Below are 27,991 nucleotides of genomic sequence, written 5' to 3'. Positions count from 1 at the left end.
CTGTCAAGCCATGCTGTGGCAGCGTCCCATATAAAGTGGAGGAAGATGGGCACGGATGTTAGCCCAGGGCCAATCTTCCTCAGCAAAAAGGAGGATTGGCATCAGATGTTAGCTCAGGGCTGATCTTCCTCACAAAACAAAACAAAACACCACATTTTATTTAGTGTCCATACCACATTATAAAAGTATCTGAGTTTTTTAAGACCCTAGCCAAATCCCCGATACCATACCAAATCCAGTGTTTTTATTGTGTAGCCTCCTTCAGACCTTGCATTGCACGTATAGCTGGAATAGCTAAAATGTTGCTGTGCATTTTCCACTTAAATAATAATCATAGATTTGTTATTTTCATTTTCTTTTTTTTAATTGAGGTATAATTGACATATAACACTATATAATTTCAAGTGTACGACGTAATGATTCTATATTTGTATATATTGCAAAATGATCACCACAGTAAGTAGTTAACATCCATTACCATATATAATTACAGAGTTGTTTTTTCTGGTGATGAGCACTTTTAAGATTTACTCTTAGTGACTTTCAAGTACACAATTTTTATTTAATTTTTATTTAATTTTTTTATTTTTTGGTGAGGAAGACCAGCCCTGAGCTAACATCTATTGCCAATCTTCCTCTTTTTGCTTGAGGAAGATTGTCCCTGGGCAAACATCTGTGCCAGTCTTCCTCTATTTTGTATGTGGGACTCTGCCACAGCATAGTTTGATGAGTGATGTGTTGGTCTGTGCCCAGGATCCGAACCCGCTAACCCTGGGCCACTGAAGCGAAGTGCGCAGACTTAACCGCTACACCACTGGGCTGGCCCCACAATACAGTTTTATTAACTACAGGCATACCTCGTTTTATTATGCTCGCTTTATTAAGCATTTCACAGGTACTGTGTTGTTTTACAAATTGAAGGTTTGTGGCAACCCTGTGTCCAGCAAGTCTATCGATGACATTTTTCCAACAGCATTTCCTCACTTTGTGTTTCTGTGACATTTTGGTATTTCTCACAATATTTCAGACTTTTTCGTTGTTATTTTATTTGTTATGGTGATTAGTAATCTTTGATGTTACTATGGTAATTGTTTTGGGGTGCCACAAACTGCACCCATATAAGACAGCGAACTTAATGGATAAATATTGTATGTATTTTGATTGCTCCACCGACCTGCCGTTCCCCTGTCTCTCTCCCTCTCCTCAGGCCTCCCTACTCCCTGAAACATAACAATATTGAACTTAGGCCAATTAATAACCTACAATGGCCTCTAAGTGTTCAAGTGAAAGAAGAGTCACATGTCTCTCACTTGAATCAAAACCTAGAGATGATTAGGCTCAGTGAGGAAGGCATGTGAAAAGCCAAGATAGGTCAAAAGCTAGGCCTCTTGCATCAAATGCTTAGCCAAGTTGTGAACGCAGAGGAAAAGTTCTTAAAGGAAGTTAAAAGTGCTACTCCAGTGAACACATGAATGATAAGAAAGTGAAACAGCCTTATTGCTGATATGGAGAAAGTTTTAGTGATCTGGGTAGAAGATCAGACCAGCCACAAGATTCACTTAAGCCAAAGCCTAATCCAGAGCAAGGCCCTAACTCTCTTCAATTCTATGAAGGCTGGGAGAGGTGAGGAAGCTGCAGAAGAAGAGGTTGAAGCTAGGAGAAGTTGGTTCATGAGGTTTAAGGAAAGAAGCCATCTCCATAACATAAAAGTGCAAGGTGAAGCAGCAAGTGCTGATGTAGAAGCTGCAGCAAGTTATCCAGAAGATCTAGCTAAGATCACTAATGCAAGTGGCTACACTAAGCGACAGATTTTCAATGTAGATGAAACAGCCTTATATTGGAAGATGCCATCTAGGACTTTCATAGCTAGAGAGGAGAAGTCAATGCCTGGCTTCAAAGCTTCAAAGGACAGGCTGACTCACTTGTTAGGGGCTAATGCAGGTGGTGACTTGAAGTTGAAGCCAGTGCTCATTTACCATTCTGAAAATCCTAGGGCCCTTAACAATTGTGCTAAATCTGCTCTGCCTGTGCTCCATAAACGGAATGACAAAGCCTGGATGACAGCACATCTGTTTACAACGTGGTTTACTGAATATTTTAAGCCCACTGTTGAGGCCTTCTGCTCAGAAAAAAAGATTCCTTTCAAAATATTACTGCTCGTTGACAATGCACTTGGTCACCCAAGAGCCCTGATGGAGATGTTTAATGAGATTAATGTTGTTTTCATGTCTGCTAACACAACATCCATTCTGCAGCCCATGGATCAAGGAGTAATTTCAACTTTCAAGTCTTCTTATATAAGAATTACATTTCATAAGGTATAGCTGCCAAATATAGTGATTCCTCTGACGGATATGGGCAAAGTAAATTGAAAACCTTCTGGAAAGGATTCACCATTCTAGATGCCACTAAGAACATTTGTGATTCATGGGAAGAGGTTGAAATATCAACATTAAGAGGATTTTGGAAGAAGTTGATTCCATCCCTTATGGACAACTTTGAGGGGTTCAAGACTTCAGTGGAGGAAGTAACTGCAGATGTGGCAGAACTAGCAAGAGAACTAAAATTAGAAGTGCAGCCTGAAGAGGTGACTGAATTGCTGCAATCTCATCATAAAACTAACTGATGAGGAGTTGCTTCTTATGGATGAACAAAGAAAGTGGTTTCTTGAGATGGAATCCACTCCTGGTGAAGATGCTGTGAAGACTGTTGAAATGACAAGGACTTAGAATATTAAATAAACTTTGTTGATGAAGTAGTGGCAGGGTTTGAGAGGATTGACTCCAATTTTGAAAGAAGTTCTGTGGGTAAAATGTTATCAAACAGCATTGCATGCTACAGAGAAATCGTTGGTGAAAGGAAGAGTCAATCAGTGTGGCAAACTTCATTATTGGCTTATGTCAAGAAATTGCCACAGCCACCCGAGCTTCAGCAACCACCACCCTGATCGGTCAGCAGTCGTCAACACTGAGGCAAGACCCTCAACCAGCAAAAAGGTTACAAGTCTCTGAAGGCTCAGATGATTGTTAGCATTTTTTAGCAATAAAATATTTTTTAATTGTTATGTTTTTTTTAGACATAATGCTATTGCACATTTAATAGGCTACAGTATAGCCTCAAAATAACTTTTATATGCACTGGGAAACTAAACAATTTGTGTGACTTGCTTTATTGCAATTTTCCCTTTATTGTGGTGGTCTGGAACCAAACCTGCAATATGTCAGAGGTATGCCTGTATGGTGTTATTTTCTTAATTGTGGTTGTCATTAAGCTAACAGATTTTACCCTCTATGGCAATGTTGTTCTTAATTACTCTTAATTTTCTAATGGAACTGAGGGAAGAGATGATTATATTTATAGAAATCCATTTTGCTGATAACTTTTAAGGAATATCTCTGTTCTGCAAAATTAGAGGAGAAAAGAGTGTGAAGAAACAGATAGTGACTGTTAACAAAACTTTCTTGATTATGTGTTGGCAAATGCTGCAGGAGGAATGATTACGGTCTATAAATGATATACATGTCACTTTCTTCTACTTTAGTCCGTGGCCAAGAAAAAAAAAACACAGTTGTATGATTGCTACAGCTTCCTTCCTGTGCTGTGTTTTGAGTCTCTCAGCTACCTGACACCTATGAGATGTCATTGTGGTAGTGCTTACTAAAGACTGGAGACACTTTTGTGGTTCAAAGTGGTAGAGATAACAGCAGCAGATGGTTCTATGAGCCAGCCAAGGCTGTACTTCCCCCCTGCAGGTAGTTGGTGACATCTGAGTCCCCACCTCAGGAGATAAGGAGCCTGCCTCTCAAAGATTGTGAAGGTAGTGACCCTGAAGGTATGTTTGAATTTGGGACCTCTGCTGTGGGCCTTCTCCAGCCATTAACAGCAACAAGTATTTATTTATTTTTATATTTATTTATTTATTTTGTGAGGAAGATCAGCCCTGAGCTAACATCCATGCCAATCCTCCTCTTTTTGCTGAGGAAGGCTGGCCCTGGGCCAGCATCTGTGCCCGTCGTCCTCCACTTTATATGGGACGCTGCCACAGCATGACCTGACAAGCGGTACCTTGGTGCGCGCCTAGGATCCGAACCCAAGCCGCCAGCAGCGGAGCATGCGCACTTAATAACCGCTACGCCACAGGGCTGGCCCAAGTATTTATTTATTTATTTATTTATTTATTTTGTGAGGAGATCAGCCCTGTGCTAACATCTGCCAATCCTCCTCTTTTTTTTGCCGAGGAAGACGGCCCTGGGCTAACATCCGTGCCCATCCTCCTCCACTTTATATGGGTCGCCGCCACAGCATGGCTCGCCAAAGCAGTGCGTCGGTGCACGCCCGGGATCCGAACCAGCGAGCCCCGGGCTGCCGCAGCGGAGCGCGCATACCCAACCACTTGCACCACCGGGCCGGCCCCGCAACAAGTATTTATTAAGTGCTACTATGTGCCGGGCCACAGCTCTAGGTACTGGGGGTGACGCTGTCACTAAAACAGACAAAACTGCTGAGCTCTTGGTGTTTACATTCTGCTGGGTGGGATGGACAGACATACAATAAAAGAAATTATATAATATGTTAGAAATTTCTAAGAAAAAAATAGATCAGTATTAGGGAGATTGGTTGTGCCGAGCTGGGGAAGTAATGCTTTCAGTACTTCCAAGTAGGGTGATTAGGGTAGGCCTCAATGAGAGGGTGACATTGAGTGAAGACTAGAAGGAGGCAAGGAAGGAGCCATGGTGTGTATCTGGGAGAAGAGCTTTGGCCGAAGAAAGAGCCAGAGCAGGGTGCTGGGTGGGAGCGCACCTAGGGACATCTAGGAACAGAGAGGAGGCCAGGGCCCTGGGCTGGTGAGTGGAGTGTGTCAGGGGGACCAGGAGATGAGGCCAGAAAAAGTCTTGGGGGATGTGGCTGTTCTGCCAGGCCTGTTCTGTCTGAGGCATGGCCTTAACTGATGAGCAAACAGCAGGTGGAGCAGGTTTGGGTAGAAAGAGCAGGAGTTCTGTTGTGGAGAAGTTAATGATGAGATGTCTGGTAGACAGCTGGATAGAGGAGTTACCTACACAGTAGAGTGCTTAGGTGCAAGAGTTTCTCCAGAGAGTTTGCTGGTTGTGGAGCATGCACATTATCACCTGCACAAGAAAAGAATCAGTTTTATTATGACAGCCACTGGTGTTTTGATATTTATCTTTATTACCTTTATATTATTACAGACACATATACATATAGTTGTTTGAAAGCCTATCTTGTGTATATGTGTGTTTACTTCTTATTGAGATAATTGTAGATTCACACACAGTTGTGTGAAATAGTACTGAGAAATCCTTTGTACACTTTGCTCGATTTCTTCCAGTGGTAACATTTTGCAAAACGACAGTATAATATCATATTGACATTGATACAATATACCTCTCTTATCCAGATTTTATTGGTACTCATTTGTGTTTAGTTCTCTACAGTTTTTCACCTGTGTAGGTTCATATATCCACCACCACAGTCAAGACACTGAGCAGTTCTCACATCTTTTATAGCTACACCCACCTCCCTCCCACGCCCCCTCCGCCAAAAAATATATATATGTTTTTTGGGTTGTGTTTTGGTTAGCATTTTTTTTTTAAGTTATGGTAAAATACACGTAGAATAACATTTACCATCTTAACCATCTTTTAAGTGTCTAATTCACTAGTGTTAAGTATATTCACGTTGTTGGGTAACCAATCTCCAAAACTTTTTCATCTTTGCAAAACTGAAACTATATATCCATTAAGCAACAACTCCCCATATTCCCCTCCCCCCAGTCCCTGGCAACCACCAGTCTACTTTCTGTCTCCATGAATTTGAATACTCTAGAGACTTCATATAAGTGGAATCAGGCAGTATTTATGCTTTTGTGACTAGCTTATGTCAACTAGCATAATGTTTTTGAGGCATGTTGTAGCATGTGTCAGAATTTCCTTCCTTTTTAAGGCTGAATGATATTCCATTTTATGGATATACTACAGTTTTCTTATCTATTCATCCATCCGTGGACACTTGGGTTTCTTCCACCTCTTAGCTACCATGTGTGATGCTGCTATGAACATGGATGTGCAAATACCTCTCTGAGACCCTGCTTTCCATTCTTTTGTGCACAAACCCAGAAGTGGAATTACTGGATCAAATGGCAATTCTATTTTTAATTTTTTGAGGAACCACCATACTGTTTCCCATAGCGGCTGTACCATTTTATATTCCCACCAGCAGCTATTTTCTTGCTCTCTTTCCATCTTTCCCTCTCTTTCTTTCTCTCGCCCCCCTCCCCCGTGCCCCTTCGCCCCCCTCCCCCCTCCCTTCCTCTCAATAGTAGCCATCCTAATGGGTGTGAGGTGATATCTTATTCTTGTTTTGACTTGCATGTCCTTGATAGCTAATGATGTTGAACATCTTTTCGTGTGCTTCTTGGCCATTTGTATATCTTCTTTTGAGAAATGTCTGTTCAAGTCCTTTGCCCATTTTTGAATCAGGTTGTTTGTTTTTAGTCATTGAGTTTTAAGAGTTCTCTATATATTCTGGGCATTAATCTCTTATCAGATATATGACTTGCAAATATTTTTTCCCATTCTGTGGGTTGCCTTTTTATTCTGTTGATAGTATCTTTTGTTTTTTGGGGGGGTTTTTTTTTGCCCTTTTTCTCCCCAAAGCCCCAGTAGATAGTTGTATGTCATAGTTGCACATCCTTCCAGTCGCTGTATGTGGGACGCTGCCTCAGCATGGCCGGACAAGCAGTGCGTCGGTGCGTGCCCGGGATCCGAACCCGGGCCACCTGCAGCAGAGCGCGTGCACCTAACCGCTAAGCCATGGGGCCAGTCCCTGATAGTATCTTTTGATGGGCAAAAGTTTTTAATTTTCAGAAAGTCCTTTGTCTATTTTTTCTCTCTCTCTTTTTTTTTTTTTTTTTGCTGGGAAAGAGTCTCTGAACTAACACCTGTTGCCATTCTTCCTCTTTTTTTTTTCCTCCCCAAAGCCCCAGTACATAGTTATATATTTTAGTTGTAAGTCTTTCTAGTTCTTCTATATGAGCCACCACCACAGCATGGCTACTGACAGACAAGTGATGTGGTTCTGCCCCTGGGAACCGATCCCCGGGCCGCTGAAGCAGAGCACGCCGAACTTGAACCACTTGGCAATCAGGGCTGGCTCTATTTTTTCTCTTAACACCTGTACCTTTGGTATCATATCCAAGGAATCACTGCCAAATCCAATGTCGTGAAGATTTTTTCTGTTTTCTTCTAACAGTTTTATAGCGTTATGTTTTACATTTGGGTTTTTGATCCATTTTGAGTTAATTTTTTTATGTAGTGTTAGGTAAGGGTCCAGCTTCATTCTTTTGCATGTGGATATTCAGTTTTCTTAGCCTGTTTGTTGAAAAAACTGTCCTTTTCCCATTGAATGGTCTTGACACCCTTGTCAAAAGTCGTTTGACCATATATGCAAGGGTTTGTTTCTGGGCCCTCTATTCTATTCCATTGGTCTATATGTCTGTCTTCATGCCAGTAACACACTGTTTTGATTATTGTAGCTTTGTAGTAAGTTTTGAAATCAGAAGTGTGAGACCTTCAACTTTGTTCTTTTTCAAGATTCTTTTGGCTATTCCAGGTCTCTTGAGATTCCATATAAACTTTAAGATGGGTTTTTCTATTTCTGTAAAAAATGTCATTGCAGTTTTGATAGGGATTGCATTAAATCTGTATTGGGTACTATTGACATCTTAATGATATTAAGTCTTTCAATTCATGAACATGGGAGTCGTTCCATTTATTTGTGTCTTATTTCTTTCAGTACTGTTTTCTAATTTTCAGTTTTTGGCCTCCTTGGTTAAGTCTATTTCTAAGTATTTTTTTAATTCTACTTTAAATTGAATTGTTCATTTCGTTTTTGGATTTTTCACTGTTAATGTATGGAAATACGACTGACATTTGTTGATTTTGTATCCTTCAACTACTAAATTCAACTTAACTAAATTTACTTGATTCTGTGGAATCTTAAGAGTTTTCTGCATCATCTTTTGTGCCCACCTTATTTTTTAATATTGTTTTGTAACTTCTTTTTTCACTTAATAGATATTTTAAACATTTTCCCATGTTTCATTTTTAATTACAAATTTACCAAAATTTGTTAAAACCAAGTATTATTGGACTGTACAGGAGACATGTTCCCAGGAATAACATGCAGTGGGCGAAGGCCTCAACTTTGCCAGGCTTCCATTCCAGCAGGACATGTTCATGGATGTTCCAGTCGGATCTGCCCAGTGAGCTGTCGGAGTATAAAAGAGACAGGAGCCCAAACCAAAGGTCTTCAAGCCACTGAGAGGGCTGGCTACTGTTGTTGTTTTTTTTTTTAATTTTTATTTATTTATTTTTTTCCCCCAAAGCGCCAGTAGATAGTTGTGTGTCATAGCTGCACATCCAGGGCTGGCTACTCCTATTTGCTTCCTCACTGCTTCTCTTTTGCCAGCATTCTCTGCTCGGAATTTAAGTTCCACGTTTGGGCCTCCTCCAGGAGGAGGATTCTACCTGACTGTGCCCTGTCAAAACCCAGCTTCCATCACTTACTTTTTATTCCTGTCAGATGAAGAGCGTTCATGCTGTAATCATCAGATCAGCAACCCCCAGACAGGAGACAGTGGCCAACTGTTGTGGCTCTGTGGAGAGTGTGACAGCAGAGTACTATGTGTGGACTGAGGAGGAGTCTAGGAAGATGTCTGAGAGGGGTGTCTTGGAGGCAGAGCCCCAAGGAGAATGGGCTGTGGTGGGTGTGTGCAGAGAGCATGCTGACCACGGTCGTTCAGAGGAGATGAGGTTGCCTGGTGGCTCTAGGGTACAGGGAGTGTGTTCATTTATCTTTTGTCTCTGTCTCTGTACAAAGAAAGGCCCAACACTGGAAGTAGTTGGGAATGCATCTTTATGATTATGCTGTGCCGCGGGAAAAGTTCTCTAGCTAGTCAAGCCAGAAGATCCTTTTCCTCAGCTCCACCTCAAAGAGCCCTTTAGGAAAAGGAGGTCCGTTCCCACTGAGGGAATATGAGCTACTGTTTTCCTTGGGACTGAAAAATGTAGTGCTGTAAGGAGATAGGGAGCCAGGACCACGCTGGTGGCTTTGTGTAGGTCCACCACCATATTTCATCTAATGTTTGGTGCATCAATATGAAAGGAAACATACTGCCAGTAACACCAGTCATACCTTGCACCAAGGCACATCCTGATCTCAGAAATGTTCATATGTGAAATGTATGCATCTAGAAGCAACGTGAGGGCCGGCCCCGTGGCTTAGCGGTTAAGTGCACGCGCTCCGCTGCTGGCGGCCCGGGTTCGGACCCCGGGCACGCACCGATGCACTGCTTCTCCGGCCATGCTGAGGCCGCGTCCCACATACAGCAAGTAGAAGGATGTGCAGCTATGATATACAACTATCTACTGGGGCTTTGGAGGAAAAAAATAAATTAAAAAAAAAAAATTTTAGAAGCAACGTGACACGGATCTTAGTTTGTTTTAGAAGGTGCTTGTGAGGGTGAATATGTGCTCCACATTTTGCAGATTAGGAAACTGGTGTTTGGAGAGATTAAATAACCCACTCAAGGCTGTATATAGTGGTAAGCGGCAGGGCTGAGAATTCAACCCATGGGCATTTGATGCTAAAACCGAGGCCTGTTCTCAACCCTCATTTCTGCCTTCCCCTGGAGCCTTGAGGCCTCCTCCAGCTTAACAATTCCCTTCCAGTCTTAACAACTAAAGCCCATGCTCCACACAGCTGTGTGGGGCCAGTGTGAAATCTGACCTTGGCATTCCCCTGCTCCAGAGGTAACTGTAGCACTCCTTAGTGCTGCTTTGCTGGGCCCTGCCTGTCTCTGGAGCCTCCTCTCTCTCCAATCCCTGCCCTCGCTCTACTCTACAGCAGCATGGTGGGCTCATTCTTGATTCCACGCCTTGTCCCCTCTACATGAAATTCCCCTCCCACACTCTTCTGGCTGACCCGTCGTCAACCTTTGGGACTCAACTCAGTTGTGATTTCTGCAGGAAACCCCGGGCTGAGTTAGGTTTCTTTCCACCTGAACAGACGTCCATCACTGGACTTATCAGTGAGGTTCATGTGATTATCTGCATTCTGGGAACTTCCTGAGGGCAGGACTGAGCCTTCTATATCTTTACTTTCTCACCACTTCGCCCAACATCAGGCTCATAGTAGAAATGACAAAGGTGGATGAATGAGAAAACATCCCGCTGATGCTGCGAGTGGGTGTGGTGGGAAGGACTTGGGCAGTGCTTGGTACCTGTGCAGGTGGGCCCCTCTACTCGGCCTGGCTTGGCTATGTGTGCTCTTGAGGAGCCAGGCTGGCCTGTGACTTGCAGGTAAGTGATTTTGAGGTGCTTGAGGGGACATATAATACAATGCCTCACAGACTTAAGGAACTGAAAAGCACTCCGAGGGCCAGGTGGATGCACCTCCCACCTGGTGGCCTACTCAAGACTGATGCTGAATCAGCTAGAACTTTTTTGGTTAAAATGACAAACACTCAGCTCAGGTTGGCTTAAGCAGAAAAGTGAATGAATTGGAATTTTGGGTTATCTCTTGTTTAACAAACTACTCCAAAATTTGCTGACAACTGTTTTATTATTTGTTTGTGATTCTGCAACTTGGCAGGGCTCCGTGTGGACAGCTCATCTCGGCTCCACATGGAATCTGCTGGATGGCTCAAGCAGCTTGTGGGTAGAACAGCTCACCTGGCTCCTGTGTCTGGGGCCTTGATTCTGACTGTTGTCTGGGTTCTTTGATCCTCTCCACCTGGCCAGCTTGGGCCTCCTCTCAGCACAGTGGTCTGAGAGTGGTTGGACTTGTTACTTGGCAGCTGGCTTTCTCCAGAGGGTAAATGTTGAACTACTGGACCTTCTTTATGCTTAAGCCTGGACTGGAGCAGCATCACTTCTGTCACATTCAGTTAGTTAAAACGGGTCACAGAGCCAGCCCACATTCAAGGGGAGGGAATCACGTGGGCCCATGGGACTGAGGTGTCCAGGGCGATGGTCACCATAGCAAGTCCAAGAGCCCAACGCAGGTTATCAGGACCCGGTGCACGAGCATGAGCACTCTCGCTAATTTGCTTTCTACCTGTGGGCTTTGCCTCATTTCCCTCCAGACAGTGTCATTCTGACCCTCACAGCAGCTCCAGACACACCCCCTGCCAGCTTCACCCTGAGGGGTAGCACACCCCACAGTATTTAACACCTTGGGCTCTGGAGCCAGATATCTGGACTCTACCAGGCAGCTGTGTGGCCTTGAGCAACTTTCTTAACCTCTCTATGTGCCTCAGTTTCCCCCCATGGTAAAATGAGGGTGTCAGAAGTATTTACGTCAGAGGGTGGTATGAGATTTAGAGAATGACCTGGGCTGTGCTGCCTGCAGGGTTTGAGAGGCACGTCAGATGCTCAAGAGCATGTCGTAGGCTGGGGAGGAGAGGGTCTGGCTTTGGAAAGGCAGAGCTCCATAAGATGTATCCCAGCATAGCTCTGGCTCTCCTAGGAGCGTCTGGCTGAGACCTCCAAGGGCTGGCCTGCTGCAGCTTCCCTGGGAGGCCCCAGGTGGAGATGGCAGTGCTGATGGGGTCAAGGCTCCCTCGCTGCTGTCCTCACCATACTTGGAGACATCTGCTCTTCTGAATTTCACAAGGCTTTTAGTGGTGCTAATTGGTCACTGTCCTCTCATGTCTGGCAGGACCCCAAGTCTCAGTCTTAGTACTAGGTGTCCTGGTCTCACCATTCCTCACAGCCATCGGAGCAGCACTGTCTGCATATGGCTTGAGGCTGGACCCACAGCCCCAATTGTCCTTTCTTATTTCTCGAGGCTTTCCTATGAGGCACTTCTTGCGGCCCAGATGGGCAAGAAGCCCACCTTCTCGTAACTGCTTCCCTCTCAGCGCCTCGGCCTATGGGAAAGTGTGGCACATTCTCAGTGGTAGTGTGTTGGACTCTATCACTTATCGCACATGGCAGCCACCTGGCCCAGGTGGGGCATGGGCATGTCAGCATGGGCCTGAGTGCACAGGCAAGGAAGCACCAGTTTGAGGTCTTCCAGTCCTTCTCACCTGTGTTCTCAGCACCTGTCTTCTTTTAGCCCACTGTGTATAGTTGTCTGGATTCTTCTGTTGAAGATTAAGGTGGGACTAATTAGGGTCTGTCGTGTCCAGTCTATGGAAGAAGAATTATTTGCAGGCCCTCTCTCCTCAGGGCTCTGTGAGTGCACTCCACTGCTGGGTCTGGCTCCTTCAGATCTGTATAGAGTACCAAGCTGTGTTGGGGCTTATCTTGTGAACCCTTGGAATGAAAGCTCAGAGTGGACCAGGGCTGAATTTCCTGTGTGTTTGGGACAGCTTTAAGTACACTGCATGTGCTCCAGGAAGGTGGTCAGCAGCTGCTCGGCTGAACTTGACCTGTCACTACAGAGCTCTGGCTCTTGGGTATGGGCCTGGAGGTGACCGAGGGGCTCAGGGACCAGGCTGGAGCTGCCAGCATGACAGGGTCCTGTTGTGGTAGCCTTTGTTGTTTTGGAATTCAGTAAATACTAGAGATGAAATAATACGTGGTGTGATTTCCGAACTTTCCTAGGGTTTCTTCTTGCTCCCTGAGACAAAATAGGGCATTTGCATTTGGCACGCCTGCTCGCTAGTGGCCTTGCACAGCTGTTTCCCCCAGTACCATGTAATGACCAATAAGAAGGAGAGCACATTTCCACTTGTCTTTGGAAGCTCATGCTTGATGGACTGTAGAGGTGTGGCTCTCCAGAACAAGGTGAGCTGAGCTGGGTGCTGCCTGGGGCCCATGCTGGCCATTGCCTTTTGGGTACTACCAGCATTTGATTTTCCACACTTGGATGGGAGCCCTGGCAGGACTTTCAGCTCTTAGGCAGCCACTGCCTGCCCCTGCCCCTGCCCTGCCCTGCCCACACTTGCCACCATGTGAAACTAGAGCTGGTAACCCTCGTCCTAGTGTCCATGCCACCTCCTCTTGGGTGACAGAGGCAGAGCATCCTCAACTAAGAGACTCCTTGGCAACAGCCCTTTGTCTTATCAGTGATTGCTACTGTTTAGTTAGTTGTCATGCATCTAATTTGTCACTGAAAAAATATTACTGAGCCACTACTCAGCAGGTGCTAGAAGCTGAGGATGTGGTGACAAACTCAGCAGCACTTGACGTACCTCTCTTAGCCGGGAAGCAGACCAGGGAGTCAGACAAATGCCCACTGAGCAAAGGCCCCAGGATTACTTCCACAGTCTACTGAGTTTTGAGCTCTTATGGCACCTTCGCCAGTCTGGTCCACCCAGCTAGCCATCTAGCGTCATGGGCTCCTGCTGTGGGCCTGCGCCCTTACTGGGCCCTGTGGGGACTCCAAGAGCTAGTAACCACAGTCCTTCCCCTTGGAGGGACTGAATGTCTAGTTGAACATAGGGCACATACTGTGGAGGGTGTTCAGCTGGAGGAAATGCCAAGAAGGGCAACTCTCTGTGGACTTGGATGCAGCACAAACGCCCGGGAGGGCTTTTTGGAAGCAGAAGCATGACAGGGGAAGCAATGGCTGTGTGTTACAGCTAGCCACTGGTCCTACCCAGCTGTCAGACAGCCAGGGGGAAAAGCTGGGGCATGTTCCCTGTGTCCAGGCTGCCAACCAAGTGCAGATCTGTGGGATGGGGAGATGGCGAGAGGTAGAGCCCCTGTGACTCAGAACTGTTGTCATGAATAGCTTATAGCCTTTACAAACATGCATCCCCAGAAGGCAGCAGGCTCCTGTCAAAGGGACCTCTGTGTGACTGCCCAGGTGGCCTGTGGGCTCAGTCATTCTAGTGACAGAATGCTTTGTCTCACTTTCAGCTATTTATGGTCACTTGGCGAGTCTTCCATCAGTTTATACTTTAACTAAAAGATCACTCCACCTTTACTCAGAGGTAAATTATTGGTAGCCTATTATTTTTTCCTAGGAGCAGTGATTAGGAATATTAGTTGAATAACCAATATCTTAAAATTTTGAGTCTGTTACTATTCTCCAATGAATAAAAGCCAAGGTAGATGTTGTGTGTGTGTGTTTTTTTCTTTATTTCCAGGCAAGCCGATTTTTTCAGTTGATATTCACCCTGACGGGACCAAGTTTGCAACTGGAGGGCAAGGTACGTTAATGGAGTAACAGAGGGAGGGCTCACAGTCCTGCTGCCTTGCTCTGCTTCACCTATTCGCACCCTGAACTGAGGAGAGAATACTTGCTGTTTTCCAGTATGGATGTGATTCAGTTTAAAATGTACAGTTATAATCTGTTATCTGAACAGGTCACATCAAAATCCTTTTTTGGCTCTAGTGTGCTCTCGATAAATATTTTAGTAGTAGGTTTATCTTTCTAATTCCTATTTATTAGGTTAATATTGAAATCAGTTTGCATGCCCGAGCCCATGCTTACTGAGCATGGAGAGTGGCAGGTGGTCCTGTGGACAAAGCCCCAGCCCCAGAGGTGAGGGCTCTGGGTTCTCTTCTTGGCTCTGGCAGCATTTTCTCATCTGAAAAAGGGGAGGAGGTGGTTAACTTACAGAGTCAGTCCTGTAGTTACTAGGCCCATTTTCTGGGCTTGAATCAAAGGACTTCAACTGGGTTAGAAAGCAAATACACTGTGAGCAAGTAAAAATGTCTGCACTATTCAAAAATATAGTCCATAGTATTGGCAGTGTACTTCATCCAGTGTTTGTCGAAATATTGCAATAACACAGCTCTGTTTGGAAAGATAAAGTCATTTTTCAGGCCAGGACACTAAGATATATAAATGGTCACACAAAGTAGCATTCCCACAGAGCCCAGTCCCCTGCAGCTTCACCACAGAGCAGGGTCTCCCTCTGGCCGAGGCCTCCCTGGACAGCACCTGGAGAGTGCCTCTATAAGTTCAAGGTCCTCAGCCAGGTGCTGCAGGGCGGGTTGTCTGTGGACTTCTTGCTGCAGGGACGTGCAGAAAAGCCTTGATCTCCTTCCTGCTTGCTGCAGGTTGTACCTGAGGTGCCCACAGGTGTCACCTAGGACCGTTGGACTGAGCTGAAAGGACAGAATTTTTTCCTCATCCACAAGAAGAGGCACACCTTCCTGACCTACTTGGCATAGTAAGGTCTAGGATAGCCATTTAGGAAATACTTTTACATACTGGCCAAGAGGCAATTTCAAGCATGCCTTATGGTAATTTTGACCTGTCCATTTCCAGGCATTTATTGGTTTTTGCCCCTGTATAATAGAAAGTTAAATGAGGGGCTGGACTTGTGTTAGTTATCAGTAGTGGAAAACTTAGAAAGAGAACTCATTACTAAAATGCGTAGATGTATTTTTTAGCAGAGTACTGCATCACCTTATGACCACAGGAACCCTAAATGCCCTCTCTCGGTTGATCTCCCATCTGTAGGTGACGGCAAAGGGCATGTAAGAAGGTAATGAGCCCTTTTTCCTGTGTTCAGGGCACGTTTCAGGCTTGGGTCTCACAGCATCCAATCAGCTATGGGAGCAGCCATGGACTCCTGGCAGTACCTGAAAGGGGAGGGAAGCCCCGGCAGGGACTGTGCTGTTCTCCTTGGTTGCTAGGGTGCCCATGCACAGACCTGAAAGGGTCCTGGGACATCAGCTTTTCCAGCCTCTTCATTTTACAGATGCAAGGTTTGGGTCCTGGGCAGGGATGAGGACTTTCTAGGGGCCCCTGAGGATCTGTGTTAGAGGCCAGATCAGAGCTCAGTCCTCTCCTGGTAGCTAGTCCAGAGTTCCTTAAAAGTCAGGTTGGCCTCAGCATACTGCTAAAACCACACACTATGTGATCCCCGTCAGTGCTTGTTTTTCATCATCTTTTCTGTAACTTACATTAGTAATTCAAATTCAGTCTCCTCCAATCTAGTCATTTATGATTTATGAAAGCTAAGTGAGGACTATATCTCATAGTTAATATTACGTATTGATATCAAATTTCTACTCCTTTCACACTGAGTTATTTCTGCTCCTTCATTCCAGGACAGGATTCTGGGAAGGTTGTGATCTGGAATATGTCTCCAGTCCTCCAGGAGGATGACGAGAAGGATGAAAATATTCCCAAGATGCTTTGCCAGATGGACAATCACTTAGGTATTACAGAGTGGCCCTTTGCAGGCTTTGCGTGTTGGCAGAGTGCCCAAGGTTAGCACGTGTGTTTGTAATTAGAAAGATAAGGCCCCGTGCGGCGATAACTCCCCTCGGCCTGCTGTCTGAAGGCACAGATGTTGGCTTCACACCTGGGTGAGTTATTCGGCAGAAGACTCGGCCCGCCCACAGAACCATCTTTGGACAGTCTGCAGGTACCTCTGGTGATTTCCTGCTCATGAGTCGTTACTGCCTGATTCCATGGGGCTTTGGGGCCAGCGACCTGGAAGCAGTAGGGTTCTGGGGAAGGATGCGTAACAGATAACTCACCAAATGTCCAGGTTGCCACTGTGTCACTCTGAGGCCCTCTGCCAGGACCCTTTTGGCCATTGGGCAGTATTGTGGTTTCCTTTTCTGTGTTAGTGCCTTAGTTTCCCACCCCTGAGCATCAAGGTGACTGTACCTGGCTCTGGTTTCCAGCCTAGCTGCCTCCCCTGAGATGCTCCATCAACAGTTACGTCCCCTTCCTTTGCTCTCCCAACGTGCCTGTCAGCGTCCTCTGACCTGGAGCCCAAGTCACTCACAGGCCGTGTGTGGGCTACAACTTGGATAGGGTCCCTCATATTGCAGGGCTCCCAAAGGCCAAGCTGTGAGTGCTCTCAGAGGCTCCAGTCCACCAGGGGCCAGTGGGGATTTCTGCTGGTCTTAGTTTATGAGTGCAGAATCAATCAACCTGCAGTGCTGAAAAATCTTAATTTAAAAGGGCTGACAGGTGGGATGAAGTCAGAGTTTCATGCTCTACCAAGCTGCTCCTTTGAAAGTTCTGGAAAAGCCATCTTGGCCTTTTAGCACATGCTCTCATTTAGAGAATTATCCCTACTCAGAAATATATCTCATTAAACAGCCCTTTTGAAATAATGAGATTTAGTTATTTGTCAGTTTTCATGGAAATAAGCATCCTCCTACTGACTGTTTCATCCAGCACTAACACTTCTCAGATTATGTAACCTTTCCCCCTCCAGACTCTGTTCTGGTAATTTGTCATTACAGTACAAGTAGGTTAGTGCTTGAACTGAATTGTTCTTCTGGGGCTCTCACACAGTAGATGCCTTGAATAAATTAGCTAGATTAGATTTTATGAACCCTTTGCATCTTGCCAAACTCTGCATAAAGCAAATGGGCATGACTATTGGATTTTCATCACCCTATTTTTTTTTCTTCCCAGCATGTGTGAACTGTGTGCGGTGGTCAAACAGTGGGATGTATTTAGCTTCTGGGGGAGATGACAAACTGATTATGGTGTGGAAACGGGCTACGTAAGCATCATTTTCCTTTCTTCACATTTTATTTTTAGAAGCTTCTTTGCTGGTCTTTATCATAGTCCCTTTCCCTGCCCTGGCACTGAAGTCCCCTGAGCTCTGGCTTCTTAAGTATCAGAAAGCACACATAGGCCAGGAGCAGCTGGGGCCTGACCAGGCAGTTGGGAGGCTACCCACCTGCCTAGTGACCTGCTCAGCTGCCCCCTCGCAGAACTGCAACATTTCCACCTGAAAAGGAAGGGCTGATCCCTTCCAGTGCTGACATTGGTGGCTTTGTTTGTTTTGTTCTTCAAATGAAATTTCCAACATACAAAATGGTTAAAAGTCAGGGTGCTCTGAGGGAATGCAGGGCAGGGGATCCAGAGCCCGCCCTCTTTGCCATTTACCGCATTCTCTATCAGCCTCACCCTGGGCTCTAAGGAGCCCCCACCCCTCCTTGAAAGTCCTTGTTCTGCACCCACAATGAACTAATTATCACCTGGAAAACTATTTTTCTTTAAACCTAGGCGGAGTCTCCCAGGGTGGGTCCTGGGACTGTGTTCCATAACCAGCCCGCCAAGTGACTCTAAGGACAGTCAAGCTGGGGAACTAGACCTTACCCCACTGCTCAGCCAGAGTGGACCTATGGCTGTGGCTTTGAGAGCAGAGGCGCACTGTCTCCTTCGGCCCACACAGCTGCCTTAGCAAGCTCTTTCTGTGGATTTGTGACGAGTTCTACGGGAGCAGACGGTGTTAACAGAGGCTCTGCATTGGTGGTGTCAACGCCATCTCTGCAGGGGACCATGTGATTGCTTAAGTGGCGGGAGCTAGTACCCGTGGTTTGAGTACTTTCTCTACCTCAGGTGTTAAGGCAGAGACGTTGAATGCCGTACAGAAGGGCTTAAAAAATACTGTTGATTTTGCTAGTTTAACAAACATAAGTAACGTATTTAGTATACAATTTAGAAAACTGAAAAAAATATAAAAGGAAAAAAATCACAATCCTGTTACCTAAAGAAAGCCACAGTTAATATTTTGGTATTTTTCGTGTGTATCCTTCTGTACCATTTTCCATGCATAGATGTTATTATCCATGTTACCTGTATTTTTTTCCTTACATAGTGGTATCATATTGTACATGATGTCCTGTGGCCTGCTGCTTTTACTTAATCACATATTTTGAACATTTTCCCATGCAGTGGATAGTCTTTTACTGCAAGATTTGTGATGGCTATGTGGTATTTCATCAAGTGCATGGATCATAATATACCTATCAGCCCCTGTCATTTAGCAATTCGGTGCTTCCCAGCCATTGTCTGTGTTTGCTTTGTTCCGTCTGCCGTGAACCATGCTGCAGTACGCATCTTCTTGCAGTGCCTGGAGCACCCCTGGAGTACCTTGCTGACTCCTCTTTCACACAGGTACATCGGCCCCAGCACTGTGTTCGGCTCCAGTGGTAAGCTTGCCAACGTGGAGCAGTGGCGATGTGTCTCCATCCTCCGGAGTCACTCAGGCGGTGAGTGGGACTGCCTGTTGGGGTGGGCCACCCCGGCAGGTGTCTGAGATCAGCAGCAGCACCTCCATGTCACCTGTGGGCTGTTTTGGTCCTTAAAGAGCCCTGTGTCTGGGCCATCCCTCCCCATCACCATTGGTCACACCCTGCCTGTCCCTCAAGGTCTGTGCAGTCACCGTCCCCACTGCCTGCCTCCAGCTGCATTCAGTGCCCCCACTCCTGCCTTCATGGGGTATATGTTTATATCTTTAATGTAGAACTCCCCACGTTCTGCTGTTTATCCTGGTGAACTGAATCACTACCTTCATCACTGGATCACTAAGTCCGTAAGCGCACTTTATTTATTCCACAGAAACCACACACAGGGGCCCAATGAAAAGTTTTTTACTTGACCTTGAGTATGTTTGCAAAGTGTTTTAAATAGACTTGATATGGAAAGAGACACATTTTACAGATTTGGACTGAAGAGGAGGAAGTCCACTCAATAACAGTTTAAAGCCATGTGCTATACACCTGGTTAGGTGCCAGGGGTACCAGAGTGAATACAATTTAGACTTACCTCAGAAAGCCTGTGGTCTAGTCCAGGAATGGCCTGAAGGGTTTCCCAGGCAGGGGGACATCAGAAATGAGAAAGGGTTGGTGTGAATGGTGAGTTGGCAGCATTTCACCACTGCTGGATCTTTACGTAAAAGGCAGGGAGCCAGGCAGAGTGGGGCTGGCTGAGAGTGTGCAGGGGCCAGGTGATGGAAGGCTCATGCTCCTTGTTAATGAAAGTGTCCTTTATCAAGGAAGACACAGAGAGCCATTAGAAGCTTTGAAGCGCAAGAGGGGGATCATTCTGACAGCTATGGGAAAAAGGAGGGTGTTTCAATGGTTCAGATGAAAACTTCAGGGCCTAAAAGGCCTGTGATAATTGGGATAGAGAGGTGGAGACTAATTTGGGAAATTCTTAGGACAGAGCAAAAGGAGGGATGAGGGAGATTCCTACCTGGGTACCTGGAGAGCCAGTAGTGTCCTCTAATGAGGCCATGAGGACAACAGGCTAGGGACAACAGGCTTATGGGGATGGATACCAATTCAGTGTGGGATGTGCTTGTTTGAGGGGGTGGGGAAGAGAATGTCAGGAGGCCTTTGGAATTGAGCCTGGAGCTCTGGGGGAAGGTGGGGCAGGAGTGAGAGGTTTGGAATGCATTGACTATAATCCGTTGGCACTATACGCTCAGCAAATACCCTGCAGATACTTGCAAGTTGAACAAACCCACTTCTTGGTGACCACGGATTGATTCCACATTTGTGAAAGCTGACAGAATAGCGTTGTATTATTGTTGCTAACAATAAAAACGTGTAACTTAACCTTACTCATTCACAGCTGCTCACAGTAGAGTCTAGTTGGGCTTCTGGAACTTGGCACGCATCTATGAGGGTGATCAAGTGTGGGGTGGGGCCTCAGTGAGGCCTTTATGGGGCCCCTAACCTAAGACTGAGGCTGAGCTGTAACCTCGACTTCTGTCCTGGCCCACCACCCCAGGGCTCTCTTTTACGAGGCAGGTAGGATTGCCAACCTTTGGCGGAGGTATCTGCCACTCCTTATTCAATGGTCCTGGTGCAGCTGTGGGTGGAACCATTCTAGAAGAAAAAATCAGTGAAAAAGCAGAAGTAAAGGAATAGAAAGCACTGGGTCTTTGAAAGCAAAATGTGAAAAACATATACTTTGTATATTTAATCAGGGAGTAGGAAGAAAAAACCTAAAAAACATTTAACCTAGAGGGAAAAAAGTCATCAAAGAGTGCAATGTACTGTTTATACTATTAAACTAAAAAAAAAAAAGAAAATATTAAAAGAAATATAATTTTCTAGAAAATATGAGTTTTCAAAATTGATACTACAGGGTTAGAAAAGCCTGAACAAAGTAGTAACCAATAAAGAAGTTGGAAGCTACTTCAGAAATGATTCCTGATCCTAAATTATTTGTTGATGTATTGTTTGAAACTCAGAAAAATTATTCCAGAACATAGAAATATTTATTCTTCGAAGGAAGCTATAACCCTGGGTTTCTAAAACCTAATAAAAATAACAATGAAACAAAAGCATGGAAAAATATGAATAAAGATAGAAAAATCAGAAACCAGAATACTTGTAAATTTGATAACATTTGAAAATATTAACTCATTTTTACTAAATATGATTTATAATAGAAGAATTTCATGTAAAGGGGATCTACTAATATAACTTAACATACTAGGAGGTTAAATAAGCAAAGCCACAGAGTCATCTTAGGAGGTGTTCTGAAAGGAATGTTAGATAATTCGGCATCAATTCCTAATAAAAATGTTTTTAAAAAATGGCCACGGAAAGCTATTTCCTTAACATGATAAAGTCCTATGTCTTTTTTAAACCAATGGCAAATATTACAGTTCACAGTTAAGCCTTGTTCCCATTTATATCAAGAAAAGATAAGGATGAATGCTATCACTTAATTTGTTAATTTGGAATTTCTGCAGTACAGCTAAACGGAAATCAGAAAAAGACATACTGAAAAATAAGACAAAAATGATATGGGGATGGCATTATTGCATATCAAGACAACCCAAAGCAATAAAGCCCCTTGAACTTATAAAGCACTGAAGAGCACTTTGGACTAATAAAAATGACTCATTCAATTGGCCTCATATAAGAAAAATTTTAATTATTTCTTTCACTAGTAATAACCAATTAGAATATCTAATAACAAAAAGAGAACTCTCATAGGGTAGGATCAAAAATTGTAAATACCCAGGAATAATCTTACCAAGAAATGTACAATATCTCTAAGACTTAAACCACAAACCTTTTTTGAGAGAAGTAAAATGATCACTTCATAAATGGAAAGACTAAATAAAAATACATTATTTTTTCCCAAATAAATTTTTTTTTTTTTTAAGATTTTATTTATTTATTTTCCCCCCAAAGCCCCAGTAGATTGTTGTATGTCATAGCTGCACATCCTTCTAGTTGCTATATGTGGGACGCGGCCTCAGCATGGCCGGAGAAGCGGTGCGTCGGTGCGCGCCCGGGATCCGAACCGGGGCCGCCAGCAGCAGAGCGCGCACGCTTAACTGCTAAGCCACGGGGCCGGCCCCCAAATAAATATTTATTATTCATTTTACAACTATTTTTTGAGCTCCTGGTGTGTTCCAGGTGCTGTTCACCCTCAGGGAGTCTCTCTTGTGAAAGAGAGACAATAAACTAGTCATGTAAGAAACCAGAAGATAAGTGCTAGGGAGCAAAGTGAGGTGGGGCACCATTTTACCCATGGTTCTCAAAGAGGGTGAGAAGGTGACATCTAAGAAGAGACCAGATGGAGGTGAGAAGACAACTGTGTGGACATCCAGAGAGCTTTCCAAGCAGAGGAAATAGCCAGGGCAATGGCCATAGAGTAGGGACATGTGCTTAGTGTGTTCCGGGCATCACCGGGGGCTAGGGCAGAAAGAGTGAAGAGGAGAGAGGAGCAGGGGCGGGGGCTTCTAGACCATGGTGAGGGGCTCTTTTCTCAGTAAGATGGGAAGGCTCAGTAGGATTTTGAGCAGAGGAGTGAGGAGGCCTGTGGCAGCTGCATAGAGTCGATATTGTAGGGGGCTAAGGGCAGCACTGGGGAGACCAGTGAAAAGAGTGCTGACATAATCTAGGTAAGAGACGATAGCAGTTCGGACCTGGGTTGTAACTGTGGAAGTCAGAAGTGTTCAGATGCAGATTTTCTGGTGGATCAGATATGGGGTATGAGGTAAGCAGAGGAATCAGGACAGCTTCTTGGACTGGGCCTGAACGGTAGAAAGGATGCAGTTGCTATCACCTGAGATGGGAGGTTTGTGGGTGGGACAGAAATGTTTGCTGGGGGAAATGTGAACCAGCAAAATAGGCTGAGACAGAGAGGCCAGTTAAGATAGTGGAGACAGCATTTGAAGGAGAAGGGAGTGAGCAGCATGTCACACGTTGCCTTGAGGTCAAGTGAGGACTGAAGATTCACAGCATTGTGCTTGATAGCATGGAGGCCACTAGTAGCCTTGGCAAGTGTAATTCCTGTTAGTGTAGTTGGGCGAAAGCCTAAGTAGAGGGTGCTCAAGAAAGACCAAGGGGAGGATAGAGCTGAATTGAACCGGGCTGGGTTTTGTCAGGAGCCTGTGAAGACATGGGAGAAGAGCAAAGGGGAGTGGTGGAGCTAGTGGATAGTGGACTCTAAACTGGATAAGGAGACAAACAGTGGAAGGCCTGTAGCATCAGTGGCTCATATTCCTGAAAGAACTGTTGGAGTTGAACGTGAGCTAGAAGCACCAAGGTGATGGTAGGAGTGTGGAGGGTTGGAATTGAGACCAGGGAGGGATTGCAGTGCTCTGTCACGGAGAGTCTCGGCCTGACCATGGGAATGAATGGCTGAGGTAGTGGAAGCAGAGGTCCTTGGAGAAGGAGGAGGCGTTTAAGGATCCAAGAGTCTTGGATGTGAAATTATCCTCTTGGAATCACCAAGAATGATGATGGGGTTGTTGGCAGGAATGACAGTGACCAGAAACTTAAATTTGGCAGGGAGGGTCTCAGGTGTGTGTAGATCTGCAGTAAGAAGGAAAGGGTGGTGGTATAGCCTGAAGACGGAAGCTCCAAAACTTGGGTTCAGGGAGAAAAATTATGTCACGTATGTGGATTTACTGCAGAACTCAGCAGTGACTCCAAAGGGCATCTGGAAGGATAAGTAAGCTTGCAGATGAAGTCATTCAAATCTGCAGTGATCAGAACATCCTGGGTTTCTGGGCAAAACTAACAGCATTCAAGTAGGCTACAGTGTACCTGAGAACTTGGTGAATTGTGAAGGCAGCATCACTTATCAATAATGGAAAGAAAGAATTATTCCCCACTTCTGAAAGAGTGACCATGAAGCAGTTTGTGGATGAGGGGAAAGTAATTTAGAGCCTCACTGAATACAGTGTACACAAAAATGCATTCCAGATATTAAAGAGAGGAGTATTCTAAATAATTAAATCAGGAGAAAATAGAATCGAATATTTATCAAACCTCTAGCAGAAGGAGTATTTTTCAAGGTTAATGGGCAATGAAAGATGTCACAAAGGAGAATAAGAGACTTTCCTACATGAATCTACAATATAGGAAGGAAAACTGATGGAATTTGCAGCTAATGCCTAGGTTATTAATAGTCCATGAAAATTGCTAAGAAAATCACGTCTCCTTTCTGAGCACTTCTCTGCTCTAGGACTTAGGTACCGCAGTGAAGTTCTGATGTTTGCCCGTCTGCCCCTCCCAGACTCTAAGCTCCTAGGTTCTTGTTTTTCATTTTTGTAGGTACTGCATTTGTGTTTGTTAGACCAATGGCACAAAAGACTTCCCACCAGACAGAAGATAGGAGCAAAGTAGCCCAAGAAGACAATTTTAGACAAGCAGAAATGAAAAATCTTCACTTTCACTACCAGTCAAGTAAAATGACAAATTTAAAAATGTACTTAATAAGTTAGTCAAAAGGGAAAAAATCATAATCCTTCAAGCTAAGTGAGTTTTGAAATGGACACTCTGCTTGTGCAAGTGTGAAGTCATAGAGTTCTTTGAAAAGCAGTCTACAGTGTTAAGAGAATCCAGACTTACGCAAGTATTCAGATATTCTGCCCAGATTCCCACTTTGGGATATCAGTCTCAAAGAAATAATCCAGAATGTGAAGAGTGACATATACATATGTGCTCATTAACATGAAAAACTGGAACCCAGTGAAAGTTCATTGTTAGATTAGGTCTTTTTTTTTTTTTTTTTTTTTTTTGGTGAGGAAGATCAGCCCTGAGCTAACATCCCTGCCAATCTTCCTGTTTTTGCTGAGGAAGACTGACCTTGAGCTAACATCTATTGCCAAGCCTCCCCCTTTTTTTTCCTTTTTCTCCCCAAAGCCCCAGTAGATAGTTGTATGTCATAGTTGCACATCCTTCTAGTTGCTGTATGTGGGACGCCGCCTCAGCATGGCCGGACAAGCGGCGTGTCGGTGTGCACCCGGGATCCGAACCCAGGCCGCCCGTAGGGGAGTGCGCGCAGTTAACCTCTAAGCCACGGGGCCGGCCCCAGATTAGGTCTTTTTATGCTGGTGAATGCTCTCAATGATATAGAATGCAGAGCAAAACAAGAGAAGCCCTGAAGATCACACAGGCTATTAGAATACTAAATCAGCATGCTAGTGCACATGCAGTGTGCAATACAAACGCAAACACAATGTGGACATAGTTCATCAAGCTCTCACTGAAGAGTAAAAAAAAAAAAAACCTAGAAAAAAATGCAATAGGAATTTTGACTATTTTTCCTTACACCTCTTTTTTAAAATCCTGTGAGGAAAGGACTGGATAATTATGACCTTGTTGCTGTGTTTCTTTTTCTTCACCTCTCTAGCCATTCTTCTGTACACCCAGCACTGCACCAGGCACTGAGGTTAGAAAAGGCAGTAAGACTGCACCCATTAGACCTGTATGGCAAGATGGGCACTGTCACCGTCACAGCTGACCTTTATCGATGCCTTGGTGTGTGCTGGCACCTGGCTACAGCAATTTCTCACATTTAATCCTCACAATAACCCCCTGAGGATAGGTTCTTTTTTTATCCACATTTTCCAGATGAGAAAACTGAGTCACAAAGAAATGAGCATGATTAATTCTGTTTGGTGGCTCCGTAAGGAAGGAGTGCTCTGACAGGTTCTTAGAGATGAGATCCAGTTCATGAGGAGAAGGGCCTCAAAATGTCTTTCCACTCATTCAGTTAGTTAGCAGCTATTGGGCTCTGATTGTGTGCCAGGCATTCTGCTGAGTGCTGGACCTGCAGTGCTCCAGCGGCTCTCTGAGGAAGCCCAGTTAGGATGGGAGAGACAAGCTTAGCAGGGTTGAGGAGCAAACCTGAGGCCGCAGACCCTGTAGGTGTCAGAGGTGGGGTTCTGTTATGTGGGTGTGATGCCACATGGTGCCAAGCCCTCAGCAGTGCCCTCAGTTACTTTGTAAAAGGAGTAGGGCAGGGTCAGTTAGATGCTTTACATTTTATGACCAATTGAGAAACCTCTTAGTGGGGAATTTTTCCAGATTGGTTTGAGGAAAAAGTCTATCTATGATGGTCCCAGGGCAAATCTCCTCAGATATGAGAATGCCAGGGACTGTTGGCCCAGCTGGCAGATGTGGGTGGTGCTAAAGGCCCCTTTTCTCAAGTCTACATGCCAGGTAAGAGACTCACTGCCAGCTCTCTGTCTTCCAGATGTGATGGATGTAGCGTGGTCACCCCATGACGCCTGGCTGGCCTCGTGCAGCGTGGATAACACTGTCGTCATCTGGAACGCTGTGAAGTTCCCAGGTCTGGGCCTCCTCTGACTGGTAGCAGCAGAAATGGGCCACTTGTCAGCAGTGCTGCCTGTCCATGTCTGGAGCGGGGTGGGCTATCTGTCTCCTATGGCTGGTGGCAGCAAGTGTCTCTCAGTGGATGGGGATTTGCGTGTCTTGTCAGTAACTCAGTTCTTTTTTCTTCAGTTGTATTTGTTTAAGATTTTAAAAGAGCTTTATGTTAAAGAAAAACAGTAACTGAGTGCTAGTGTGGATGTGCCACAGATCATGAGGGTGGTAGGTTGACAACTGATATTGGGGACCTTGCCCAGCTGGTGTTCAGCTTGCCCCAGCGCCCCCATATGTGCTGTGCCTCCACATGCACCCAGGCACCCTGCACTCCCTTCACATGTGCCTTTGAAGGCATGCCCTCCCTCTGCTGGGCTCTGGCCTCAGCTCAGTTGCCATTTCCTCTGTGAAGCCCATGAGCAGAGGCAGGCTAACAAGCCCAGTTTTACACAAGGCGAATTTTTCTTATTCATGTATTTCAAGTCACAACGGATGGCATAACCTGGCATAGCACTGCAATTTATAACTAGTAAGATACTGCTCATATTCCTGCTCAGTATCTGGAGTATGTTTTCCTCGTGGGCTAAAAAGTATCATCCATGGAGTTGATCCAAGTCATTTTCTCTCTTTGTAAGCCGCCAGCGTGTGTGAGGATGCTCAGCCTGGCCACGAAGGGGTAGATTTAGAGACCAGGGTAGCATTTAGGTTACGGGTCTCTATGAGGTGCTGTCTCCCACACCTTTGTAGTCAGTGGTGACTTACAGAGGACTCACTCAGCACAGGACCCGGTCCCGGAGCTGTCAGGCCTGCTCCTTAGCGAGGAGCTGTCGGGGAGGTTCACATCAGGAGTGCTCATATGGGCACGGGCTTCTGTCCAGAAAGGGAAACTGTAGGCAGGGCCGCCGGCTGCAGACAGGACAAGGGAGCAGCGTTCGGCTCTGGCCCTGGTTGCCTGCCCTTCCGGGGGCAGGGACAGTCTCAATCCTCAAGTGTCAGCTGTGGCCGAAGGGAAATCCACGAGGCCCACCCCCAGGGCGTAAATGTTTCTTCAGGTTGCTTTTGCCTTGGTGGAGATCAAATTAGGGGGCTCATCTGCTTATGCCCAGGGTAGGGGCTGGCCTGGGCAGCCTCCTGAAGTCTCTTCTCTTGGCTAGCCATTCCATGACCCACAGATTGTAGCTCGTGTTTCTATATAGTCATTTTTCCCTGGGTAACGCCCTTCCAACCTCTCTTATTTTTCTTCATAGAAATTCTAGCTACCTTGAGAGGTCATTCTGGTTTGGTGAAGGGGTTGACTTGGGACCCTGTAGGTAAATACATTGCTTCTCAAGCTGACGACCGCAGCCTAAAGGTGTGGAGGACACTGGACTGGCAGTTGGAGACTAGCATCACCAAGCCTTTCGACGAGGTAATGAGACAGCCCAGAGAGCTCGGCCCAGCAGCCTTGCTGGCCCGGACCTCCCTCGTGGGTGAATGCAGAGTGTGGGGGCCTGAGCAGGCTGGTCAGGGTTCTCTGGGGCCCAGAGAGTCAGACGATGGAAGTCTTTCGTTTCTCAGAAGCTATTAAACGCCCAAGTTTGAAGTGAAAAAGATGTATAGGTTTTAAAGCTGAAGAGAACCTTAGAGATGCCCTTGTACCTCTGCAGACATGGATG

At 45.3% G+C, this 27,991-nt stretch overlaps 1 protein-coding gene across 4 annotated transcripts in view; it reads left to right on the top strand.

Moving 5' to 3' along the window:
- The window catches only part of LOC131398520 (protein HIRA), a 108,379-nt gene that overhangs the window by 9,518 nt on the left and 70,870 nt on the right, over positions 1 to 27,991 (top strand). Inside the window, exons 2-7 of one of the 4 annotated variants that reach the window (XM_058532140.1) lie at positions 14,120 to 14,182; positions 16,038 to 16,148; positions 17,368 to 17,458; positions 18,862 to 18,956; positions 26,206 to 26,301; positions 27,584 to 27,744. In XM_058532140.1, the coding sequence (XP_058388123.1) occupies positions 14,120 to 14,182; positions 16,038 to 16,148; positions 17,368 to 17,458; positions 18,862 to 18,956; positions 26,206 to 26,301; positions 27,584 to 27,744 (617 nt within the window). Of the gene's footprint in view, positions 1 to 14,119; positions 14,183 to 16,037; positions 16,149 to 16,223; positions 16,358 to 17,367; positions 17,459 to 18,861; positions 18,957 to 19,210; positions 19,280 to 26,205; positions 26,302 to 27,583; positions 27,745 to 27,991 lie in introns of those variants that run through there. The other 3 variants (XM_058532141.1, XM_058532143.1, XM_058532142.1) reach the window with 3 other exon arrangements.

Source organism: Diceros bicornis, chromosome 35 (assembly GCF_020826845.1).
Source record: "Diceros bicornis minor isolate mBicDic1 chromosome 35, mDicBic1.mat.cur, whole genome shotgun sequence".
Lineage (NCBI taxonomy): Eukaryota > Metazoa > Chordata > Mammalia > Perissodactyla > Rhinocerotidae > Diceros > Diceros bicornis.
The sequence above is the reverse complement of the archived record's forward strand: the minus strand, read 5'-3'. Positions and strand labels throughout refer to the sequence as shown.